The following is a 20,108-nucleotide window of genomic DNA, read 5'->3' as shown; positions in this document are numbered from 1 at the left end:
AACATTAAGTAACAAATTTATAGATTCGAACAAATTATAAATATACATAAAGTAATTTTGTTTAAAGTTTATTCAAGCTTAAGGTAAATGAGGTGGGATATTTTCATTAATTGCGGATTTTCTGTTTTAGAAATAAAAAAATAAAAAAATGTAAAAATATCTGTATAAACAGCGACAGTAATCGCATGATAAATTCTACGCTTTCCTATCAAAACGATTACATCCAAAGCGATACTTAAACTACAGTGAGTGCAACAGGTGAGTCCAAGGTTATGTAAACGTTTTGTTGCTACCAATGCCAAGGTTCGTACACAGATATGACGCAGTACTGCTCTATAGTGCTACAATGTAACACAGTAATTACGAAATCCGGTATTTATCTATAATGTAAGTTGAAAATGAAATAATTTCGTTTCAGGAACTATATTATTACCGGAACAGTGACATAGCATGGAGCTGCTTGCAAGAGGGGATCCTCGTGGCATAGATATAGCAAATGCTGTTATAATTAAGAGTGCGATTCGTTTTCCTTACATTGTTGATGTGTTACTGAATAAACGCGGACATGCGACGGCTTTTCTCTGTACTTTGCTGAAATCTGTAGATTTCTTTCTGTGTTTATAACCGAAGACTGTAGTAATTAATAATAGTAAGTATTAAATTAATAGTGATAGTTTGTAAATTATTAATGACAGTTTATAAATTAATAATAGTACTTTATAAATTAATAATAGTAAATATCCGATTTCTTTCAACCCTTTGCGACAGAGCGGCAGTTCTAAAGCGCCGCTGAAAATGATCATGCCACGTTTCAAAATAATTTTTATTACATTGAAAAAATGCACTAGGGTACGTAAAATGGAAACACTACAAGTAGGAAAAGTTATTTTGGATTAATTGGTCTGTCGAGAAGTGCTATGTCAATGTCAATCAATTCACCGTCCGCGAAGCCGCCGATTTTGGAAATAACTAGTTGCGAACGGAAGCGAACGTTCTAAGGAAACTTGTTTTCAAGGAGCAAGCGTTACAAGAACGTATTTAAAGACGTGCGTGCGACGACTTCGCGGCGCCATTAAAATTCTAATTCGAACGAATTCCTGTGCAACTTTTTTACGAAAACATAAAAACAAACTTAACAACCACGCGCAGCAATTATTCCACTTTTTTCAGAATTATCCAAAATGGCGCTGCTCACGATTCATTGGGCACTGGACAGCATGATAATATTCGCATCCCTCATCGTCGCCGCTTATATATACGCGACGAGGAAGTTCAAATACTGGTCGAAGAAAGGGATCATGGAGATTCCGCCGACGCCGTTCATCGGCAACTTCACCGATTGTTTCCTGCTGAAGAAATCGCCCTCGTATTTCGTGAAGGAACTGTACGACCGGTCCAAGGGGCTGCGCTACATGGGTTTCTACATCTTCGACAAACCGTTCATCCTTATACGGGATCCCGAGCTCGTGAAGCACGTTCTGGTGAAGGATTTCAACGTGTTCAACGACAGATACGCCTCGGCGGATGTGAGCGACCGGCTCGGATACGCGAACGTCTTCATGATAAAGAATCCGAGCTGGAAGATCCTCAGGGCGAAACTGACGCCGATCTTCACGTCCGGGAAGCTGAAGAAAATGTTCGAGCTGATGCTCCACGTCGCCGACGACATGGACACGTTCCTCGAGAAGTCGAACTTGGGTCAGTGCTAGCTTTCGCAGGTGTCCTAAATTTTGAGTACCTTGGTTGGATTTGTCATTAACCCCTTGCACTACGATTCCTTTCATACTGTGTTAATTACCATTTATTTATTCTTAATACTTTCATTAACCCCTTTCCGTATTTTGGCGGTTATGGCTCGTCGTTGAGATTTCTATTAACCCTTTGCACCCCAAGCCATTTTAAGCCCAGATCTAAAATAACTATTTTAACTAGCTGCAATTTCCATTTCATATAACTTTTATATAACAATATTTTAAATAGAAGGGTCTTTGATAATGTCAAAATTATTTTGGCAATGATATAACGATTTTCATTGGCCACTTGAGTGCTAAGGGTTAATATCTTGTTACGTATAAATGTTAATCCGTTCCTTTAAGCCGGTTAAAATTCTGTCCTCTTGTCATCGGTATTTAACCATTTAAGTAAATATAGAGAAATGATTTAAATATTTTTCCTTTTCCTTCTAAAAAATTATTACAGTAGAAAAAGTGCTCATCCTTGTAACTATGAAGAAAATAGTACGGCAAGGGGTTAATAAAACTAGAAAATTCCTGCCTTTTGTATCGTTTTCATTTACTTTCGTTTCTATACTTTGATAATAGAAGAATTAATTTGGTTTCGATTTGAAATTAATTAGTAATAGTAAATTAATAATAATAAATTAGTAATAAATAATTCATATTTAGTAGACCAAGCATGAAATCTTTATCACGAGCGTGACTCGTTATTATAGTGCAAGGGGTTAACCGGGTCGTAACACGTGCATCTTGTTTCAGCTTCCGGAAAGGTGATGGAGATGAAAGATTTTTGCGCCAACGTTACCACCGACATGGTCGGCAGCACCGCTTTCGGGTTGCGAGTGAACTCGGTGAACGATCCGCAAGCACCGTTCCGTCAGTTTGGCAGAAAGATCTTCGACTACAACTTCTTCCGCGGCATGGAGTTCCTTATTATATTCTTCATGCCGTATTTGGCCAAGTACACCGGCGCTAAATTCTTCGGCAAGGAGAGTAGCAAGTTTCTGCGAACTGTTTTCTGGGACGTCATCAATCAACGAATTCAGTCGGGCGAGAAGCGAAACGATCTCATCGACCTCTTAATCGAACTGAAGCAACAGCACGAGAATGATGATGATCTCGATGGATTTAGTAAGTGAATTTTGGCAATGTTTTATTAGTTTTTGGTTTCTGTAAATTTTGGTGATCTTGCGATATGGGTAGGGGTAGGGTTACGTCAGTCGAAATGGTTTAGTAAAGGGGTAACAAGTTTGGATTAATATTTTATGTAAATAGTTCTATTATTATGGGGTAGTTAAGTCTATTAATATTTTTACGTCTTTATAATAGTGGCATTAAACAATATTTATTTTATCTATTTTATTTATTTTATATTTATTTTATTAATCGCGAAAGGGGTCTAATATCTAAAAAATTATAAACTAATATTGAAGCTTCAGTAGTACAATTTAACACCTTTAACTCAATAATGAAACAGAAATTATTAGTTACCGTAACAATCGATTCATAGCCATAAAAGGGCTGCTATTATTATTGAAAAAATATAACATTTATGAAGATATAATTCCGACCGATTCGCATTACAGAATTCAGCGGTGATGATTTAGTGGCGCAGGCGGCAATATTCTTCACCGGTGGTTTCGAAACATCATCCACGACCATGTCCTTCACCCTTTACGAACTCGCGGTGAACGCGGAGGTTCAGAGAACCTTGAGGAAAGAGATACTCGAGGCGCTCGATAAGAGCGGTGGAAAAATTACGTATCAGATGGTATGCCAAATAAAATAACAATGTGTTAATCAGAATCATGAAGATGACTTCCAAAAATAATCGGCAATATGTAGCATATGAAATTTATGTCATGATTATGTCATCTCACAAATACATTTTTTATTTTCTATAAATAATATATATATATATATATATATATATATATATATATATATATTATTATTATTATATCGAGAATATATATCTAATAATATATCTACATGTATAAATATATTATTTATATATATTTTTATTTATTTGTTTTACACATCTTCTATAATGTCATCGATTGCGTTACTTACTCTTATTATCAAGAGGTTAATATCAATAATTAAACCCACGCTCTTTTCAGATCATGACGCTACCATATCTGGACATGGTGGTTTCCGAAACTTTGCGGAAGTATCCGCCATTGGGATTCTTGGATCGCGTAGCAGTCGCGGACTATAAGATCCCCAATTCTGATTTAGTGCTTGAAAAAGGCACACCGGTCTACATATCCATGGCAGGGATGCATTACGATCCGGAATACTTCCCTGATCCAGAAAAATACGATCCTCTGAGGTTCACCGACGAGAACAAACAAAAGAGGCCTGGTATCACTTATTTCCCTTTCGGCGAGGGACCGCATATTTGCATCGGTTAGTATGCAACTTATTATACTACTGCCACTACAATATTGTTGAGACTTGTCATTTACCTATTTGCTTAGTAATAAAATAAACAAATTCGGTCTTTTAGTATTTTAGTATTTTATATTGGCATTTGGTTCTAATGACAATTTGTTTCAGGAATGCGATTGGGTCTCATGCAATCGAAGCTCGGATTGGTAAAATTTCTGAGCAAATACGAGGTAACACCTTGCGACAAGACACCTATACCCGTGGTCATAGATCCGCAAGGACTCACCACCACCGCGCTAGGAGGATTATACTTAAATGTCCAAAAGATTACCACAGAAGCTGGTTAATCCACCCCGTTCGCATGTAGGTACTTAACAAAAGTGTCCTGGATTAGTTCTTCGCTCGGACAATAATTCAATTGCTTGTTTAAATACTGTTTTTTATGGAATACATTAAACTAGATATAATTATTATATTGTACATTATTTTTTACAAATTTTTACAGCAGTAGAGTTCCAAGTTTTGCAAAACTAAGGGAAGGTTGTAGGACAGGTATTCAGGCAGATGTATTTGTAATAAAATTATTATTTATTATTATATAATAAATTTATTATATATTTATTATATAATAAAATTATTATTTTGTATTGTAAAGAAAAAGTAAAGAAAAATTGAATAGATTGTACTTTTGCAATTTATGTTATTTAAGCGAATACACAATAAAGACTATGAAGATTGGTGTGGAATGTTTAACAAGTTAGAACTCTTCGTGGATTTGTGTTGTCATAACTTGTACATTAATCTAAGTCAGAAACTCTATGAAATTAGTATTGTATCACGCGTAGAAGTCAATTTTATTTATTTATTTAAAAAATATTGATTATTTTTTAATAGAAATCTATTGTTGAAAATAGACCGAGGAATCGTTATTCTCCTTGTGTAGTTTCATTGCCAATATCGATTTGAATAAAGATTCCCCTCAGTTACAAAATATAAAGAGAAATAAAAGTGATTAAAACCGAAGAATGAATAAAAACAAACATTTTTTTAAAAAATCTTATCTTTATTTAACGTAACCCTAATTTAATAAATTTCTCCCTCATCACTATGACATCACCTTCGCCTCCTGAACATCCATCTTCATTCAGATTTTTTCAACCTCCTACCCCCATTAAAATATCTGTAATTCTTGATTGTCTGTTGGTTCTTAAAAAGTCATTGTAAATTTCGTGATATTAAGATAGGAAATTGTGCAGCATCCTTCCGAATTTTCATTTTATTTGAGTGGAAGAGCACTATAGTTCATTATCCCTTCCCGTCCTTATTTTATTGCAATTTAGTTTTTAAATAAGTTAAACAAAAATCACGTTATCCAGTAATAGAAGTACAGGGTCGCGCAAAGATTTTCGTAATTTCCTTATCGTGTTAGATCGCAACCTTGTTAGATGATGCCGTACTGTAAGAAACCTATGCATTTATTATTATGTTGTTCTATGCATTTATAAGGAATTGGAGAGGGATAGGTCATACGGATCCGCGGGTTTCACTCGACAAGCGGAAAATTCAGATTCTAATCCAGATTTTTATTCCATCGGGTCAACACGTGTTCGCTTACAGATCTAAGGTTGTCAATTCGTGTGAGCATGGTGTGTTAATCAAGACTAGAACCAATTCAAGGTAAGGCTTTCAATTAAATTTTTATAATAGATCTACACAAGTTTCGCGTGCGTAAATAAAGTAGTGCAAAATAAATCAATAAAGTAACGTAAAATAAATCAAGAAAATAATGTAAAATAAATTAATAAAGTAATGTAATATTTTCTACGTAGCCTAATTCTATTATATACATTTGTTATTTCTTTTTATTAATTTATTTAACTTTTATATTGAACACCCGCGCAAGACGATAGAATTGTAATTACCCCCTTTCTAAGCCCAGGGGGAACATTAATTGATAAATAAATTTGTCCTGTTCCATACCGTATAGTTAAGAACAAATCGGGAAGAATATGTTGTCTAACTCTCAATTATAATAGTCATTGCTATTATTTCGATACAGACGATGACGACCGATAAAAGAAACTCGTGTAGACTATTTGTCCGACAACAAACGCTGTATCTTACATAAGTTGCATGGTAATCGCCTTGCGTAACTTGTGCAGGTCTCGTGCAACTTTGTGTTGACGTGAAAGTTGCTAGAAAAATGTATTATCAGGAAAATATGATGAGTCACGAGCAAATAAACTAGAATTTTCTGATGTTTGCTATTTACGGATAGCTGCTTTATTATTGACTGTCCCGTAGCTGTCGTTGAAAACACCTGAACACCTCTGTCTGTCAGTTTGTCCCATTGTCTGTCTACCCGACAATTTGTTAATTTATTAATTTGTCTGCCTCTCTCTTTCTATGGTGCCTAGTAAAAATGATTACGTGTATGAGATATAACATCTTTTAATAGATACCAATGACATGTGAAAAAACGATCTGTAATTAAAAGGGGGGATTATTATCGTTTATACATATATATATATACATATACACTTGTGAGAATATAGTCTCCAACATTCATTCAAACTTTTGCTCATCAGTACGATAGAAGGCGCTTCCTAGGTGCGTATCGTGAACTCTTGCTATCATCGTAAATATTATTCAACGTTGATAAAAGTGTATTCTAATTAATTTAAACGATTTGTAGTGACGATACTTAATACCGTTATCTGGAAAACAGTTTTGACATATAAAATAATCGTTCTTGCGTCTGAGGAATTGACATCTTCGTTGACGTCTTCGTTGACGTCTTCGTTGACGTCTTCAGTGACATATTCATCGACGTCTTCATTGACATCTTCAAACCCAGCTAGCGCATGAAATTCTCAACAGCTCCGACACTGTACGTCCAAATGCTGAAACAATTAATTTCGACGTCTCTAATTTCCAGATTTCACCAAAATGGGCCTCCTCACGCCACATTGGGGCCTAGACGGTATCATCATCTGCGCGTCGCTGATCGTCGCCGCGTACATGTACGCCACGCGAAAGTTCAAATACTGGGCGAAAAAAGGGATCATGGAAATCCCGCCGACGCCATTCCTTGGAAATTTCTCGGACTGTTTGCTTTTCAAAAAATCGCCCGCGGAGTTCATGAAGGACCTGTACGACCAATCCAAGGGGCTGCCTTACATGGGATTCTACGTCGTCGACAAACCGTTCTTCCTCATACGCGATCCTGAAATAATAAAGCACGTACTGGTGAAGGACTTTCCGGTGTTCGTTGACAGACACATTTCGCCGAACGAGAAAGATCGACTCGGATACGTGAACGTGTTCTTGATGAAAGGCCCTGGCTGGAAGTTCATCAGATCGAAGTTGTCGCCTTTGTTCACGTCTGGCAGACTGAAGAAATTGTTCGAACTGATGCTCCAAGTTACCGACGATTTCGATCGGTTCCTCGAAAACTTGAATTTGGGTTCGTACACAAGTCTTTTGCTGTGTAATTACCGGAATTAAATTGTTTAACGTTAACTAGTCGCGATGAAGTGCTTCATGAAAGGTGCAGGTTTAAGATTAGTCATTTAATGAATACTTAAAATTATATAAACGGCCACGACTCGTGTACGCTTATGACATCTGCGATTGAATGACTGTCACTTGTTACGTATAAATCACGTAAGTTACAGCTTTGAAATTCCTCGATTTTATCGTATTTAATGAAAATTCATTTCTGCTACTACTTGTTGGATCATTTCGTAGGGTTAAGTTGTTGCTTTAACCCTTTGCACGGAAAATTATTTTCCGGTTAATTGAAAGCAGTAGGAAACAAATTGAATAGCCTAGATAGCTAAAGAAAAATGATTTCATGAAGCAATGATAAACCACGCTATGTTCTATTATAGTAATATAATTTTTATTATGGTTTATATCTTGCTTTTATTTTAGCTCCAGTTTAGATTTAAGATTTAAGACTTTTAGTTTTAATTTTATACTTTTCGTTTTAATTTTAGACTTTTAGACTTGCGTTTAATATATCAATTGTCACCATAGTCGGATTTTAGTTGAATTTCATTATCACGTATCTGTTTCAGAAAAGGGAAAGATATTAGAAATGAAAGATCTTTGCGCGAACGTCACCACGGACATGATTTCCAGCAGTTCTTTCGGCCTGCGAGTGAACGCGGTGAACGATCCGAACGCACCGTTCCGCGTAGAGGGTAGGAAAATATTCAAGCCCACCATACTTCGCGGGATAGAGTTCCTGATCATATTCTTTGTACCGTCCCTCACCGGAATCACCGGCGCCAAATTCTTCGGCCAAGAGACCACCGCATTCTTTCGATCAGTCTTCTGGGAAGTGATCAACGAACGAATCAAATCCGGCGAAAAAAGACACGATCTAATCGATCTTCTGATCGAACTGAAACAGAAGTACGAGGCCGATGGTGATCTCGGCGGATTTCGTAAGTTATCTCTTCAGCGTTTCATTAATTTTTGACTACAACTATTCGGAATAACGCGAATTGAATTGATAATATAATTTTCGTTGATTTCTGTGACAGAATTCAGCGGTGACGATTTACTAGCGCAGGCTGCTGGTTTCTTTACCGCTGGTTTCGAAACTTCATCCTCCACCATGTCCTTCACCTTATACGAGGTTGCCGTAAACATGGAGATACAAAAGACTTTGAGAAAGGAGATCCTCGATGCACTCGAGAAAAGCAATGGCAAAATTACATATGACATGGTATGTATGCACAACGTTATATTTTAATTATACCACTTTAAATATAACAGATCACTCGAAAAGATTAACATAATTTAGAGCAACGACGGATTTGCAATATTGCTTGAAATTATTTATATTACCGCCAATCAATTTAATTATAAAAGCATTACCATTTCTAATATAAGAATATTATTGAAAATATATATAATATTAATAAGATAAGAATATTATTGAATCTTGTATTTCTCACAGGTTATGACGTTACCATATCTCGACATGGTGGTCTCCGAAACATTGCGCAAATATCCACCATTGGCATTCCTTGATAGGGTAGCAGGCTCTGATTATAAAGTCCCAAATTCAGATTTGGTTCTGGAGAAAGGCACACCGGTCTATCTTTCCATGTTGGGGTTGCATACTGATCCGGAGTACTTCCCGGATCCACAAAAATACGATCCCACGAGATTTAGCGAAGAGAACAAAAAGAACTTGGTACCTTTCACGTACTTCCCTTTCGGCGACGGGCCACGCATATGTATCGGTTAGTATAACTTACTCTTATACTGCTAATTTTATGCATTTATGTCCAAATAATTCGAATTCGAAAGAGTAACAAAGATAGATAAATTTAACAGTACTGGTAGATTATTTACAAATTATTAAAAATCCTACGAATTAAAATAAAGGCTCATTTAATTCGTGTTTTTATTTTATTTTATGTAAAGATCTACTTATTACAATATTGGCATAACCGTGCTGCTGAGAATTGTCGACTGACAATTATTACCAATGAAAGTAACAAATATAATATCGAATAAAATTTACTGTGCACACTGCCTCAATTTAAACGCGCGAGGTCCAATTTATTTAAATCTGTAAAGTTTCCATTAAAGCAGCTGCTCCAACTATGTAATTTAATTAATCAAATCGCGTGAAAAATTTATAATTTTTATAATCGCAAAATGAGATGCGCTTCATTATACCGCGGTTGGATTAGTGCTAAATAATCGCTCTGGTGCGGTATTAAATAACTGCTGTGTTTCAGGCATGCGATTGGGTCTTATGCAATCGAAACTTGGATTGGTAGCATTGCTGAGCAAGTACGAGGTATTGCCTTGCGAGTCGACACCTATACCTTTGGTTCTGGATACGAGAGGATTCGCCACCACGTCGCTGGGTGGTATGCCCTTGCTTGTTCGAAAGCTCGCCGCGGAAGGAACTAGTTAATACGTTTGACAAAAGGATTGTCACATATGCGTGACACGAATCTTTTACTAGGATTTGAAATTCATTTTTATTGTATTATATTAGAAGAAATTCAATGTTGAAATGATTTCTCGCATGCGAGGACGTTAATTTAATGTTAAATTTTAATTATTTAGTTTTTGTTTTCTTAATTGTATGGCTTTGACATTGTGAGAATTTTTAGGTCTGATGCTCAATTCACAAAGTGTTATTTAATTCTACTGATAAATAAAGTGGACCGCTTAGTTGATTGAATTTCGCCTCTTCTTTGTTTTATAATCCTTACTTCCAATATTAAATTTTCTGCACTGTTGCATCGTCGACATTGTTTAACGAATTTTTTAAGGTTATGTCGCTAGTTAGATTAAATAACATAATTAGGTTAATACTGATCGGTTAGCGTTTATGTCGCTTTTAAAGTGACAGTTTCTCAATTATAGAGAATGTAAATTTTTAGCGACTTAACTAACTATACATCCCTATTCGTTAGATGTGAATCAATTATTATAGTAACCAATAATCTGTTATCTATTACTGAAAATGTTCGAACATACTACAATAAACTCAAAAATTAAATAATTCTACAGTTTTAAAAAAATGAATATTGTATACTTTATTATAATGAACAATATAGCTGGCGTTCATCTATATTCATGAAACGAGCAACAACTGCATCTCTTGGATAATGGTACAGAACATGTGACGTATCACCGAATTCCATGACTTGACAATATGTAGACTACCCAACTCCTCGAAATGTTACCAAGTGGCGCCAAGTGTTTGTCGCAACAATTTTTGAAGTTATATATTATATAATTATAATTTCATAATAATAATTTTTGATTATTTCAATTATTATATTTTTTACAATACAATTACGTAATTTTACGAAAATTTGAAACCTAATCATATTGTTCTTTATTTTCTTCCTTCTTTCTGAATATTTTCTCATCCAAAAAAAAAAATACAATTACCTGACATCTACAGACAAAAATAAGCTATCACTTATTTTTCCTTCATCATTGAAGGTACCCCATACATACATGAAACGGTTAGTATGGAATTTATTGTGATACTCGCCTTAAGCAATAAAACAGCAATAAAATAAATTCAATTTCAGTTCTATAAATGCACATAATAAAAGTTAAACTTTTGGCGATTAATCGCAAGAAACAAATTCATTGCGACTGTACTGTTTTCTACTATCACATTTTTTCTAATAAACACCTTACGTAACACGAGCCTGTGTTATCTCTATATTTACTTATATTTTTATTTATTCCTTATATACGTCACATCTAGAGAAAATAGACCAGAATTTGCATTGTCATCTAAAACGACGTAACGCTATCACCGAACTAAATCATGCTAGGGTCAAAGGGACTCGGTAGTTTCTCTCCACCTAATCCCGTCCACTTTTCAATCTCTGATTCTGCATTGGCTAAATCAACCATATCTTCTTCTCCATCGACAAACACAGAACGCGAACGTATCAAGACGTGTCAGAGTGAGAACAGTGCAACGGAGGAACAACGCTCCCCGCGACCATAAACTCAGAGTCTCAAATATCGTTGGACAGAAGACGCGATTAACTTAGCCAATAATGTATTAGTCTCTGGAAAAATGGAAGGGATTACGTGGAGCTGCCCGCCGATTACTCTTCCCACCAGCGTCGTTCATCTCGACCATGGCTTTCTCGTCTTTTCAGCTGCCAGTAGTACCTCCAACATAGTTGCGTGATCGTTGACCACGCGATAACTGCAACGAACACCGAAACATGTCATATGATCTCTCCTTACAAAGTACAATAATAAAAATGTCAGTAAACGCGATAGGAGATATTTTAGTACACAACAGTGATATAGCACGAAGGAGATTATTTTCCGAAAATGGGGGCAATTACTATATATACGTAATCCGGGAGGATCCAATGTCCAATATTCAATTAAACTCTTTCCCATAAGTGCGATAGGCGAAAAACACTCTTCGATGGTTGTTGAGAATTTACGTACATCGTAATTTGTGGTTTACGTATACGACGGTTAGTATTGAAGGAAAAGAAAAATACATCATAGGACGTGTAAACGATTTGGGGAAATTTAATAGTGATATAGTTTTGATATGGTTTCGTAAAAAACAGTTTGCAATATATAAAGAGGTTAATATTACGTATAAGAAATTCAGTCTTTGTTTCTGTTAATTAGTACACTGATAGCGCATGCCATCGGAAAGTTATGTCTGTTCTTGATATGAAAGAAAATAATCAATTTCATACGCATTTAATAATGTTTATTGTACTGTATAGTTTCCGTCTTTACTTGTGCCCTTTGCCAGAACGATTACAATTTATATCATTTTTGAAGAATGTAACAAAAATGTGAAATTAAAATAATATCATAGAACATAACTTTCCGGTGGATTTGATATATATTATAAATATTATAATTACATATTATATATATAATATGTAATTAAAATTAAATAAATATTATATATAATATATATGTAATTAAAATTAAATAAATATTATATATAATATATATTATTATATTTATTATATATAATATATATTATTATATTTATTATTATTAATATATATTATTATATTTATTATTACTAATATATATTATTAGCGCAAAGGCACTGATGCTGTACGTCTATATTTATGCTGAAACAATTAATTTCGACATCTCTATTTTTCAGATTTCCCCAAAATGACCCTCCTCACGCCTCATTGGTGCCTAGACGGTATCATCATCTGCGCATCGCTGATCGTCGCAGCGTACATATACGCCACACGAAAGTTTAAATACTGGGCGAAAAAAGGCATCATGGAAATCCCTCCCACGCCATTCCTTGGAAATTTTTCCGATTGTTTGTTTCTCAAAAAATCGCCTGCGGAATTCTTGAAGGACCTCTACGACCGATCGAAAGGACAACGTTACATGGGGTTCTATGTTCTCGATAAACCGTTCTTCCTCATACGAGATCCTGAAATAATAAAGCACGTATTGGTGAAGGACTTTCAAGTATTCACTGATAGGTACGTTTCGCCAAATGCGAATGATCGGCTTGGCCACGAGACAGTCTTTTTCAAGAAGAGTCTAGGCTGGAGGATCATCAGATCGAAGTTGTCGCTGTTGTTCACATCCGGGAGACTGAAGAAGTCGTTCGAATTGATGCATCAGGTTGCTGACGATCTCGATCAGTTTCTTGAAAACTCAAATTTGGGTTCGTATAACACTCGTAGAACTTAGCGTTTTAGGAACTTTTTCAGGAATGAATTTTTATGGTAGAGGACCATCTATAATATTTAATTGTTTCCTTTTTATTTATCATCCGTTTCATTTCGTTCGATGAGACTTTTTCCGCATTGCTGAGCGATTCTGTAATAAATAGTTATTCAACTGATTCTTTTTGATATTAAGAGTAACAGATATTATAAATATAAAGTATAAAGTAAAGTATAAATTAAAGTATAAAGTATAAAGTAAAGTATAAATTAAAGTATAAAGTAAAGTATAAAGTAAAGTACAAAATAAAGCATAAAGTGAAGTATAAAGTAAAGTATAAAATAAAATATAAAGTCGTACATATAAAGTAGACGGATATATTACATGCGCTGAGTATATAAATTTCAAACTACATGTATGCGTATTTATTTCAGAAACCGGAAAGGTGATAGAAGTAGCAGATCTTTGCGGGAATATTTCCACGGACATGGTTGCCAGTACTTTTTATAGCCTCCGAGCGAATTCGTTGAACGATCCCAAAGCATTGTTCCGCGAACACGGCAGACATATATTCAGATCCTCTATACTTCGTGGGATGGAGTTTCTCATCATATTCTTTCTACCGGCCTTTACCAGAATCACCGGTGCTAAATTCTTCAGCGAAAGTGGCAGCGCGTTCCTTCGATCTGTCTTCAGGGATACGATCAACGAACGAATCAAATCAGGCGAAAAGAGAAACGATCTAATCGATCTTCTGATCGAACTGAAACAGAAGTACGAGGCCGAAGGTGATCTCGGCGGATTTCGTAAGTTATTTCTTCAATGTTTCATTCATTCTTGATTTATGAATTTTGCAAAGATATTTTTGGGATTTTAATTGTCATGGAATGGGTGTATATTTTTACGAACAGGTTCTTAATCCTTATACAAAATAAACATTTTAACGACCAATCGCAAGAAACGGGAATTAAACACTTTCTCTTCTTAATTATTTTAATAAATAATATTTAAACATTAGAAATATAGTAAAAGTTAAAATTTTGCCGATTAATCGCAAGGAACGAGATTGAAACAGTTTCCTTTTTTAATCACTAATAATAAGAATAAGTAATATTTCTTTGATCAAATATTTCACTTAAAAAATTTATTTACGTGTATTTATGATAATTGATGTTTCTTGACATAAACTCAATCAACGATATAATTTAGTTTGATTTTGCAGAGTTCACTGGCGACAATTTAATAGCACAGGCTTCTGTTTTCTTCACTGCCGGTTTCGCAACTTCGGGCGCCATTATGGCTTTTACTTTGTACGAGCTCGCGATAAATATGGATATACAAAAGACTTTAAGAAAGGAGATTCTCGATGCACTCGAGGAAACCGATGGAAAGATTACATATGACATGGTACGTACAATTAAATATTTGATATGCATTATACTGTATTCATTCGAAAAATTAACCCCTTGACTATAGCAGACTTTGATACAAGACAGTCATTTTATTTTAAAACATGTCCAAATATTATCATAATAAAAGTTACTGCATGCCACTTACGAACGAGATTTTTTATTTACACATCACATATTACATATAAATATCGTAAAATGAATTTTCTGAAATATTAAATGACATTAGATATAATTTAATTTTATAAATAGTATAATATAATTTAATTTTATAAATAGTATAATATAATTTAATTTTATAAATAGTATAATATAATATAGTAATATAAATAGTATAAATAAAACATGTACAGCAAATAAAACATTTATTTCTTACAGGTTACAACACTACCATATCTTGATATGGTTGTCTGCGAATCTATACGCAAATATCCACCACTGGCATTCGTGGATCGAGTCGCAGCCGTCGACTATAAGATTCCGAACTCTGATTTGGTGCTGGAGAAAGGCACGCCGGTATACATTCCTATGTTGGGGGTGCACCATGATCCAGAACACTTCCCCGATCCGGACAAATTCGATCCGACGAGATTCACCAAAGAGAACAAACAGAAGAGGACACCTTTCACTTACTTCCCTTTCGGCGACGGGCCACGCATATGTATCGGTTAGTATAACTTATTATTAGACCGCTAATTTTATGTATTTATGACCAAATGATTCATAGTTGGAACAGTAACAAGGATAGATAAATTTAACAATGCTGGTAGATTATTTGCAAATTATCAGAAATCTTATGAATGAAATATGAAATTATTAAAAATCTTATGAATGAAAGTAAAAGTTCATTTAATTCGTGTTTGTAGTAACCGAGATGGATCATTTCTATTTTACATAAAAATCTGCGGTCTACTAATTACACTATCGGCATTATTGTCAATTCTCAGTTGCTTCAGCAATGTTATTTATTTAGTTCTATTTATTTCTTATTATTTAGTTTTATTTATTCCCAAGAAAATGAATTTATAATTTTTATAATTGTAATATTAAATTACTGCTATGTTTCAGGCATGCGATTGGGTCTTATGCATTCAAAATTCGGGTTGATAAAATTGTTAAGCAAGTACGAGGTGACACCTTGCGAGACGACACCTGTACCCGTGGTTCTGGATGCAAATGGTTTTGCCACCGCGCCATTTGGGGGACTGCACTTGAATATCCGAAAGCTCGCCGCAGAAGAAAGGGTTCAACACTTTGAGCGCCACCATGACAAATAAGCTTGACAATAATCTAACTAAGCTTTGTGTTCACGTCTATTGTGATATAATCGAACGAACTGTATATTACTGGGATAATTAAACTGCAAAACAGTTCGACTAACAATAATTTAGTTTCGATTTTATTAAACGAATAACTTCGATGTTGTTGGATTTGATGGGGTTAATATTCGCTCCTTAAACCATTGCACTGTAATAACGACTTAGGCTTGTAATAAAGATTTCATGCAACATTTGCTAAGTATGAATATTATTCATTTCTCCTAAATGGAAATCAAACTGAATTCATTTGTTATCAAAATCTAAAAAGGGAAATAAATAAAGACAATTATGTTCTCTCAAGGAAAATATTAAGGACAAATTAGTGCTAGTCAACGCAGCATGAAAGGAGTCGTAGTGTAAAGGGTTAAAATGTTAAACCATCTGAAAAATAAACTACACCACAAATGTAATGTCAATTGAGTTTTGCCAATTTTATTATATATATCATAAAAGTGAAACGTCCGATATGTCAAGGTCAAACGATTAAATTATTAACACATAACATTGCAGAAGAAAGTGTCCCATCGGTTGCAGTATTACATTAAATGGCGCGAGCAATTTGATACTACTCCGTTGCCACTTACAACGGCAATCATCTATATCTACAGTCGTCTATTTCTGTTTATTGAAGTGAATAATAATGCGATACGAATTGGAGTTCTATCCGTTCGAGAAGAATTGCAGACTTAATTCTGCTCGCTCCTCTTGTATGCAAAAAAATATGCAACAATTGTATTTTTCAGCGACGATAGAGAAATGAATATTAATTGTTAATACTCTTTATACTAATTCTTGTACGCTAATACTTGCAACATACAACGTTAGAACGTGGAATAACTGTTTACACGAATATAAAACCATTAACGATAGGTGAACAAGATAATAAAGGTTAATCAATACTGCATTGTTCGCTGCATTTGGATATCGGTTCAACTTGGATTTCTTATTGTTTTCGGAATATACATCGCATTATCTCAACGAGATTGTCAGACAATGAACGCTGACTATTTCACACCTATGCAATTGTCTCAGCCGGGTATCTTGCGTCTTTCATTTATTAATCTCATTGTTCCAAGGTTTTTCCGTTAATTAGTCTTCTTGCTATCTGCAAGTGAGACAGTTGTCAACCACGCAGACTTGGTGTATAAATGTTTGTGCGTGTGTATGTTTAATAGCTTGACACTTGTATTAACTCAGCTATAAATACCTGGGAAAGTGATGTTCGATCAGTTATTGATCGAGACTCTTTTGACAGTAGTTACTGATAGGTGGGCAAGGAAATTATATCTGCTAATTTTCTGGTGAGTCTATGACTATAATATATATATATATATATATTATAATTTTAATATAAAGTATAGTGAATGTTGGTTTTATCAAACAGTTTGAATAATTTCGACTGAATTTTGTCCGTGTTTAAAATCGTAATAAAAATAACATAAATCGTATAAAATAATGATTAGACAACGGATTTTATGCATATATTGCTAAATAAATTAGAGAAATAAATGAAACAGGTTTTCGTTTCACTGTGGTTTTATACAATTGCTGAATTGTTCTCAATAATTGGAATTATTTTGGTACAATCGAGAAAGTTACGTTAAATTTTTATGTTACGTTAAATTTGGTGCAATTAAAAAGTGTTGGAATAATTTTGTGACCGACAGTATGCTTATAATAACATTTATAATATAAACTAATAAACTATCAGAATTGGAAACACAATTTATGCATTAGATATTTCGCTCTTTATTCTTTTCTCTTTTCAGAAAAATCATTTAAACAAACGTCGCTCGAAAACAATGAGGAAGTTAATCATTTTTCTAACAATCATTTTTATTGTCAACGTTGTCGCGGCCGAGTCGATATTGAATCACGAAAGCGCCGTGCAACGTGATATTCTAGAAAATTCGCAAAATAATTGTCGAGGATTTCTTCAAAAGGTAAGTGCGTTACATTTATAATTATTTAACATATTTTATCAATTCCTATCTTTGCGCAGTGTTCACAGGACAACGATTGCTGCAGCGTCTTGATATGCTCGCGCTTGATTCGTCGTTGCGGCTGGTATTAAAGGAGATTGAATGGTATCAATAATCTATAACAAAATGAAATGGTCTGTAAATGAGCTATAACAAAATGAAATGGTTTTGCATTGACGTGTTATACATTTGCGAATAAAGAAGTATTAAAGAAAATGTAAACCCGCTCCTCGTCCTCGAAAAGATGAATTTATATTTCGATTTCTTTGAAATGATCGGAAGTTATTATATCATCGATTATGGCACCTCGTGTGTAAGAAATATGGAAATAGAGATAATAATGTTACGATGAAATGCGTATGTACAAAAATGTTTCGCAATCCGCAAATGGGTTGCAGCTTTATTTGCGAGATATTAACGAAAGACAGTGATCAATGACAGGCGAGCGCGCGAACTGCGACGTTCGATGAGGCTCGTTCGAATTTAATTTAACTAATATTTAATAAACTTCCGATATCTTTTAACTGCGATTTCTTTACAGATTCTATATTTATATTAGAATTAATCGCGTCGCTTCCGTATCTCGATTACGCATTGTGCAATCTAAACATGCTAATCAAACACGATAATCACCGGTGCCGATTATCATAAATCCAACAGCGACCGCCATTTTAGCGCCATCATTATTGCACTTAAATATTGCGAAGACGGCTGCAGATGCTGAATATATTTGCATATTTAATGAAACTGTCTTCTATCTCTACTCATGGCATAAATATTGTTAATTCCCTATCCAGGTTTCTGATAATTTAAATATTCTAAATTTAATTTTCTAAATTTAATGTTCTAATTAAATATTCTAAATAATTTAAATAATTCCAAGTATGCTGAATCATTCAGCATATGGCATATTTTGCTGAATAAGATCTGCCGTTCAAATGTTGATGAATTGTCGTAGAAATTGATTTGTGAAAAAAGCCATTGCGTTAACCATAATGACGCGTCAGTTAAGTTATTAATCACACGCGCGTCCAAGCTTCTGAATGAATCTACATCAGAGAAGATAATCGTTTTCCCCGTAGCGATCGGCACACCTTCTCCTTTCAACTACACAGACTTAGTTTCCTCACCTTCAAAAATATAAGCGAACGACGGGAAGCACCGACGCGTGTATATTGTGCGACGCACACGTGCGATTGTAGTGACGTGTGATACGCGAGCCGCCAGTTCATCATTTCCAATCTAAACAGTAATTTGCGTCAAACATAGATCAACTTGTATTGCAATAATAAAATCCCAATTATCTTCTCAAATCGAAAAGAAAAACACAGAGTACCCAGAATTTAAAAAAATCGATGTTCATGCATCAATTGAGTTGTATAATACGCGTTATCCGCTCTAATCAGAACGTAAACATGAAAACAAATCTGATTGGATGAAAAAGAATGACGCAGATTGAAATACTATAACAATAAGGATTTCTGCAACCGTAGCAATACTGCGTGAAAATGACGATAACTATATTAGGTTGTAACATCTAATGTTGACCGAATTACGAAAACCACTAATAGGTGAAGTTATCATCAACTGGTTTTTCGCTCGATTAAGAACTAATTGCCGGCGCATACACATTCGCAGTAATTTTCCGTGATAGCGCAACAACGTCGTAGTGGGGGTAGAAGTACAAATACAATGCGGTGGCTAGCCAATTCACAGTGTCGTTGCAAAATATTAAACGAGTTGCAAAAGAGTTATCATAGAGCGCGTAGTTCGTCTTCCGCGTAGCAATGTCAATACCATCGGGTTCGTTGCCGTGACATTAACCGGAATTGATCTTGGAAATTGTAAATATACAGCGTGCAACCGTTCCGTTAGAAGAGAAACTGTAATAGAAAAGGAACGCGGAATATATGAGATAATTAATAGCCTTATCTATACTTCAAAAATGCCGCTGCTCACGGCGCACTGGATCCTAGACGGGATCCTGATTTGCGCGTCTCTCATCGTCGCGGCGTACATGTACGCCACCCGAAACTTTAAATACTGGGCGAAGCGAGGAGTCCCGGAAAT

General features: G+C 34.8%; 3 protein-coding genes and 1 long non-coding RNA gene across 9 annotated transcripts; all 4 read left to right on the top strand.

The window, feature by feature from the left end:
• The first annotated feature begins 473 nt into the window (after positions 1 to 473).
• Positions 474 to 5,061, top strand: LOC144468332 (cytochrome P450 6k1-like). 3 transcript variants are annotated; one of them, XM_078177759.1, is made up of 7 exons: positions 474 to 649; positions 1,171 to 1,698; positions 2,496 to 2,867; positions 3,323 to 3,507; positions 3,860 to 4,148; positions 4,299 to 4,493; positions 4,639 to 5,061. In XM_078177759.1, the coding sequence occupies exons 2-6, from the start codon at positions 1,182 to 1,184 to the stop codon at positions 4,475 to 4,477; spliced, it is 1,542 nt and encodes a 513-aa protein (XP_078033885.1). In that variant the 5' UTR covers positions 474 to 649; positions 1,171 to 1,181; the 3' UTR covers positions 4,478 to 4,493; positions 4,639 to 5,061. The 3 variants fall into 3 exon arrangements, with proteins under 3 accessions (XP_078033885.1, XP_078033877.1, XP_078033869.1); XM_078177751.1 differs by having other exon boundaries at positions 4,636 to 5,061; XM_078177743.1 differs by having other exon boundaries at positions 475 to 649; positions 4,299 to 5,061.
• A 649-nt stretch (positions 5,062 to 5,710) lies between these two features.
• LOC144468320 (cytochrome P450 6k1-like) lies at positions 5,711 to 10,350 on the top strand. 2 transcript variants are annotated; one of them, XM_078177732.1, is made up of 6 exons: positions 5,711 to 5,807; positions 7,069 to 7,596; positions 8,213 to 8,584; positions 8,684 to 8,868; positions 9,103 to 9,391; positions 9,896 to 10,350. In XM_078177732.1, the coding sequence occupies exons 2-6, from the start codon at positions 7,080 to 7,082 to the stop codon at positions 10,075 to 10,077; spliced, it is 1,545 nt and encodes a 514-aa protein (XP_078033858.1). In that variant the 5' UTR covers positions 5,711 to 5,807; positions 7,069 to 7,079; the 3' UTR covers positions 10,078 to 10,350. The 2 variants fall into 2 exon arrangements, with proteins under 2 accessions (XP_078033858.1, XP_078033850.1); XM_078177724.1 differs by lacking the exon at positions 5,711 to 5,807 and adding an exon at positions 6,603 to 6,740.
• A 1,468-nt stretch (positions 10,351 to 11,818) lies between these two features.
• On the top strand, positions 11,819 to 16,215 carry LOC144468307 (cytochrome P450 6k1-like). 3 transcript variants are annotated; one of them, XM_078177713.1, is made up of 6 exons: positions 11,819 to 11,913; positions 12,799 to 13,326; positions 13,763 to 14,134; positions 14,551 to 14,735; positions 15,116 to 15,404; positions 15,806 to 16,215. In XM_078177713.1, the coding sequence occupies exons 2-6, from the start codon at positions 12,810 to 12,812 to the stop codon at positions 16,012 to 16,014; spliced, it is 1,572 nt and encodes a 523-aa protein (XP_078033839.1). In that variant the 5' UTR covers positions 11,819 to 11,913; positions 12,799 to 12,809; the 3' UTR covers positions 16,015 to 16,215. The 3 variants fall into 3 exon arrangements, with proteins under 3 accessions (XP_078033839.1, XP_078033823.1, XP_078033832.1); XM_078177697.1 differs by having other exon boundaries at positions 11,836 to 12,136; XM_078177706.1 differs by lacking the exon at positions 11,819 to 11,913 and adding an exon at positions 12,159 to 12,253.
• A 1,074-nt stretch (positions 16,216 to 17,289) lies between these two features.
• Positions 17,290 to 18,250, top strand: LOC144468355 (uncharacterized). Its single transcript, XR_013493802.1, has 3 exons — positions 17,290 to 17,357; positions 17,826 to 17,999; positions 18,059 to 18,250. It is a non-coding gene; the product is annotated as an uncharacterized LOC144468355 (long non-coding RNA).
• Positions 18,251 to 20,108: the final 1,858 nt, after the last annotated feature.

Source organism: Augochlora pura, chromosome 1, assembly GCF_028453695.1.
Source record: "Augochlora pura isolate Apur16 chromosome 1, APUR_v2.2.1, whole genome shotgun sequence".
NCBI lineage: Eukaryota > Metazoa > Arthropoda > Insecta > Hymenoptera > Halictidae > Augochlora > Augochlora pura.
This window is presented reverse-complemented; position numbering and strand designations above follow the sequence as displayed.